This window comes from Trachymyrmex septentrionalis, unplaced genomic scaffold, assembly GCF_001594115.1.
Source record: "Trachymyrmex septentrionalis isolate Tsep2-gDNA-1 unplaced genomic scaffold, Tsep1.0 scaffold15, whole genome shotgun sequence".
NCBI lineage: Eukaryota > Metazoa > Arthropoda > Insecta > Hymenoptera > Formicidae > Trachymyrmex > Trachymyrmex septentrionalis.
In genome coordinates, this window is record NW_017304653.1 from 758,865 (window position 1) to 764,936 (window position 6,072).

General features: G+C 38.8%; 1 protein-coding gene across 2 annotated transcripts in view; it reads left to right on the forward strand.

The window, feature by feature from the left end:
* LOC108745843 (discoidin domain-containing receptor 2) overlaps window positions 1-6,072 on the forward strand; it is a 189,924-nt gene that overhangs the window by 110,626 nt on the left and 73,226 nt on the right. For both annotated transcript variants that reach the window (XM_018482240.1, XM_018482239.1), the window contains exon 4: window positions 1,429-1,531. In XM_018482240.1, the coding sequence (XP_018337742.1) occupies window positions 1,429-1,531 (103 nt within the window). The remainder of the gene's footprint in view (window positions 1-1,428; window positions 1,532-6,072) is intronic.

The window sequence follows — 6,072 nt, forward strand, 5'->3', positions numbered from 1 at the left end:
ATTGAGTGTTTATCAGATTACCAATTCAGAAATAGATAAAATTTTCAGTTTATTAATTTTGCACGCTCGAATAGATTTTTCCCTATCTTCTCTGAATCCTCTGACAATTAGTTAAAAGAAAAATTGGTACATGTAAGAAAAATGTAGATTTATTCATTGAGTAGTATGTGACTATGACTATAGAAGACTTATAAACGAGAAACACAGTAATCTCGCGTTTGACATCTTTCGACGTATTGAGCGCAGATTTTAGTTGCGCTACCACTGAACCAGGTTTCACCAGTATAATGGACGATAGGTGAAACGTAGGGGACAGTTACAAACACAAACGAAGTTTTGTTCGCTGTAATGCCCGCTCATGGAGACCATGGTCGGCCGGTAGTAGCTCCGGAGGCTGGGCTAATCCCACGTCCGCTGCATTCTGCAGTTTTGAAACTTTCCGCCGTAACTGCAATACCGTAGTTTAAGCGTAGCGACGTCGCACGCGCGCGGCGACGAGGTATATACTATGGATCGGGCTGACTCCCGTAGATTCGAAAATTTATCATGTTCCACGTACATACATGCCGACATTGTCATTGGCCATTGCCAGTTAATATTCCTGCTATCGATTTTTCGCAATGACGTCGCGCAGACATTTTATACAACAGCGAAAAAAGATATCGGAAAGCATTGTTTTATTGCCGTCCTACGCGAATAGTCGACAATGTTTGTACATTATTTTACATGAATATCCCTCGTCCCTTCAACGTTTCCGATTCATGGATATTGAAATAAAAGTTGAAATACTTCGCTTGTACATCGAACTGCTAATAAGATGTTTTAAGAGATTCATTTTTTTACTGACTTTGTCTTGTTATATAGTAAAATAAGGGAAGAGCGATTGAGTATAACGTATTAGTTAACAATAAGTAGAGAATTAATTAGATATCTATTCTATATTATTGGATTGTAACTCGATTCGTTTTATTCGTGACCATGAAAATATCTGGTAACTCTCGTGGAGAAAAAGAAACCGGAAAAGAGAGGCAATACGAGCGTACTCGCTACGATTGTAAATTGCTTCTCGTGTGTACCCAGCGGAATACGAAGTCGCATGTTTGTGGCGACCGGCGTTTCCAGGGATTTCGTTGGAGAATTTGCACATCTCTGCGATAGTGCTGTTAGCGACGGACGAGATTGTTGAAAATGAAATTCTTAGGTATGCCAGAATAAAATCGTCGAGAATCTTCGACTGCAAATGCAAATATGTAGAATTAACTATTCAATGATGTGATTCGGCTGAATCCTCGGCAGGTGACATGATGACATAATCTATTATTCGCCATGTCACCATTTTCCATTCTAAGTTTTCATCTTAATGTGCGACATTAATGAAATGAAGATTGATATCAAATTTGGTCCAACGCCATCGTGAATTGTTTTCAGGACAATGCACTACGGCGTTAGGCATGGAGAGCGGAGAAATCCCCGATGAAGACATCTCGGCAAGTTCTATGTACGATCCCAGCCTCGGACCGAAACATGCCAGGTAAGAGAACAATCGTATCATGAAACTGCTGTCAAGTGGGTCAACTATTTCTCTCAACAATACAACTAGTGTAATCATTGAGTTTGTTTATCGTCACAGCACATTCTCTATTATTCTCTTATTATATTTTTTCGATAGAAAATATGCATACATTTTATTTTTTACAATGATTACAAATACTACTATCGAAATTTATAATTTTGTATCTTTCTCTCTTATACAATTTTTATTTCATCATATTTTTTTATCGTATGTTTTCATCATACTTTTTTATTTTACGTTATATTGTCAAAAATAGCCGAATTGTAGGGTTAAAACAAAAGTTCGTAGTGCTACTAAGGAAATTGTGGGTTAAAATAAAAGTTCGTAGTGCTACTTTATTTGTATCATGTCTACATGGTTGAAAAAAATTTAGCAATTATACCATTCAATAGAGCAAAATTTTGGCTTTAAAAATCTGTTTTCTGAATTGCGATGATTTTTAACGGAGATACGAGCAATCAAAGTTAAAATGCTCTTTTTATTTAATCCGCGATGACGCAGTAACAAAAAATCTTAGAAACATTAAAAAAAATAATTTTATAGAGAAAAAAATTAAGCTTTCACGTTAGATAGTTGAAAATTTTCGTAAGTTTTTTTTTATACACACAAAAAGCTCACAAAGTGAGAAGAAAATTTCCCACTTTGTCCAGCTATTTTTCTATATGCAAAAGTTACCAAACTCACAGAAACTCAAAAGACATGATCTTTCGAAAGTAGAAATTTAAAAATTTTTTTCTAATTTAAATTTCATGTATTTTTAACGAAATTACAGTTGCGTGAATTTTGAAGTTCGTAGCACTTTTGTAGCAACCCAATATTTCCATTAAATTCAGAACGTTTATTTAAAGCGATTTGTTTAAAAAATATAAAAAACAAAAACTTACACAATAATAAAAAATGTAAAATAATATTTCTCTACATTTTATAATTAATTAAAAAATTATAGTTTTTTTTACTTCTCAAAACAGATTGTAAGATATAACGCAACACATATACACATATCACGCGTCTCACGTAGAATTAAATTCACTCACTTAGAATTAAATTAGGTAATTGCCATTCGCATCACACTGTATTATCGAAATTCGTCTAATCTCGCAATGTAAATCGCGTGACACGAAGGAATGTCTCTCGAGCATTAGCGCGAACCTGCTACATGGTTCACTTTATTTCTTATTACAACAGCAAGATTAAAATCACTAGCTAGTACGGCGTTTGCGTTCCGCGCCTTAGGTGTATTAAAATTTTAAATGACACGCGGCCTCAAAAGCACGGTTGTAAAACTTTGTTATCAAGAAACGAATAGGATGATGAAAGGATAAAGGAGTAGAATATTTAAAGAAACCTTTTGATTCGTTCGCGCAAAATGACAAATTAATTTTATGAGCATCATCATTATCTTCTCGGTCACGATAGCAATCTTTCGCCTTGTATAGTAGTTTTCTTTGTCGGTAGTTATAATTAAAACTCACAAAATTTTTATTCATATTTCTTGCGAAATGCAGAAAGAAGTAACATTGTAAAATAAAAATAGAATAATCATTCTAATCAATTTATAATAATCCATCTGTGATCGGTAACGAAGTAAAAAAAACTAAGATTGATCGCTCCGATGAAATTGAAGGATTATCATCCGCGATTAGTGGATATAGTCTCTTCGCGCTCTCATCATTAATAACGAGTTTCCTATCCAGAACACGTAGACCGCAGAAGCGAACTGTGCCGAGCGGATCGATCTCGTCAACGATACGCGACAATTTACGGTAGGCCCTTTGCGCCCACCGAAAACCATAACACGATCTCCGATAATAACCGGTTTCGTGTTTCGATACCATTGTTAGGGTGCCATGAAAAACAACGCTGATGTTAAAAAAAAAAGCAAGACTACTTTTTTGGAAGACCGTCGCGATGCGATCGTTCGCCTATCATAGGCGCACGCTTGGCAATTAAAAAATTTTAATTAAACCGCCATACGCGCGACCGATCAGCCGTGACGTTTTAATTAACGATCTACTCCGTAAATCAAAAAGCGGCCTACGCGACTGCATATTTCAAGGTAGATAGCCCTTGCTAGAGAGTTACGTCCTTCGAGCAAGTCGTTACCGGAGAGTTTCGGGATACACGGCCACACACAAGTCCGGCACGATGTAACGTGGGATAGGGTAGTAGCGGCCGAAAGGGGGTCGACGGCGATGGCAATGGTAGAAGGGGTTTGCGCTCGACCCCTACAAATTACCTCCAATTTCGTGTAAATTCCTCGTGCCTGCGTCAGCATAATACCTGTATTAGAACGCCTGGCTCCGGCTCTTAGGTGGCAATAAATCTGTATTAGAGCAAGGCGCCGCTCCCGCTCGCAAAAGGGGTACGACATCCGGGACCGGTTAATTTTTCAAGACCGTGATTCGTCCGCCATGTTGTCTGCAATGTTGCCCACCACGTTTCAATGACTATACTAGATATTTTTCTTTTTTCTTAATTTAAAATATTAACTCGTCTTCTTCACGCTTCTTTTATAATTTCTATTTCTCTCATATTACTCAACATAAACTGCTAACTTTTATATGAATATAGATTACAACAGATAGAAAATATTCTCTAAAACTCTTTTAAAGTGAATTGTTATTTTAAAGAGTGAACTACTACTTGTATTAAAGGTTGGAGACCAAACTACTCTCTTTCAGAACTGGTTCAATTTTTATTTTTTATAGTGAAATTCCACTCCAAAAGAATTTATGAACACATATAAATAATATTACATGGATTTATTATTTTATCCGAATATCCATAAATTTTTTAGTATATTCTTTGAGTTTTATATTGCATGAAATATTCTCTCATATATCTATATATTACGAGACATTATAAAAATGACTTGCTTGAGAAAAGATCCTAATGCGATTAGAGAGTTAACATCGCGAGGACGGCAAACGTATCAGCCGTAACTATCAATTGCGATTGTATAATTGGAGGATTCCCGGTTCTCGTTAGTAATCACTTTGGAAGCTCTCATCGCGATAAAATCTTTTCGATGTCACGAAGCGTGAGGGTATTCAAGTGAAGACACTCGGCGCTCTGTTTCACGAGCTTCTAGCCCTGAATCTAGTTTCAGCCGCGGTAGTTTGGTAACTGATGATTATCGCGATACACACACACGTGTTATCGCGTCCTGATCCGCGATAACGCGAAATGCATCACGCCAACGCACGATTATAATTATAGATGAAAGATAGATTTCCATTATGAGAGGTCGGGGCTACCCTAGAGGGGCAAAGGACTCGAGGTAAGATATTACCCCATCGTGCGCCACTCCACGGAATATGATACAACGTTACGTACAACGTGGCGTTAAAGTACTGCATTTCAAAGTACACGTACTCTGGTTCTCAGCGTAACAAAATTGCATCGTATATTTTATTAGAGAGGGTTTGCGACGAGGCAACTCCGCGACATTTTAAGGTCATTGTCATCCATTCCGCCAGACGGATAAGTAGAATATACGTAGTAAATAAATGTGAAAACGTAATTACATTTATTAGCCGGACGTAATGCTTTTCGCAAGTCAATTAGTTCTGCGCGGCGTTTCATTCCTTTGTATAATAATACGCTCGGTTAAATAAAACGTATATCATTCAGTATACAATATTTTATGATTTTGCATTCTTACTTAAACGTAATTAACTTGGAGTGCTGAAGCTTATCATATTAAGTCACATTCTTTTTAGCTTTTAATATTCGCTTTACGTAGTCATGATAAGTGTACGTGACAACGTCCGCGTAAATAACGACTCGAGAACAGACAATGGAGGAGCAGACAGTGTAGAAAATACAAAAGGATGAAGGAAGTCACGGGACGGTGCGAGAAAGCGCGTCCACGCACAAAGAGGCACGATCGATAAAGGCCCGGACAGAAAAGTGGACGGGCGTGCCGGTACGTACAACGAAAAAGTTTTTCGTTTTCATGTACGTAGCGCCGATGGCCATTCGTATCGCTTTAGAGTTGGCACGGAAAGGAGGCGTACGATGGTGGCAGCTCGATGTAAGAGGCGGTGAGAGAACGTGGAAGGGGACGCGAGAGAATGAGAAATACGGTGGGGAAAAAAACGAGAAAGGGAGTACGAAGACCCCCAGGAGGCGTGACAAGCCGAAATCTTCGACGCCGCGAAGAAGCAATAGGGGATGGAGGATGAGGGATCGCCAGGGTAAGAGGAGGCCAGAATCACGCGGACATAAACTGTCCTACGCCGTTACGTGTGCTTTCAGCAGTCGAAGCCGGGGAAAAATGGTAGCCATATTCTCCTAGCCTTCGAGCCTGGCTATCTTCCACTTTGTTACGATTCGAAAACCCCATGCCTCCGGTAGCTCTCTCGTTTCGGTGATTTATGTAACACCGTCTCCTCCCCTAGTATCTCGCCCGTTTTTTCTCGCGAGTTTGTATCGCTCGAGCAACTACGCCTCCGCTCTGGTCGTCGTCGTCGTCGTCGTCGTCGTCGTCGTCGTCT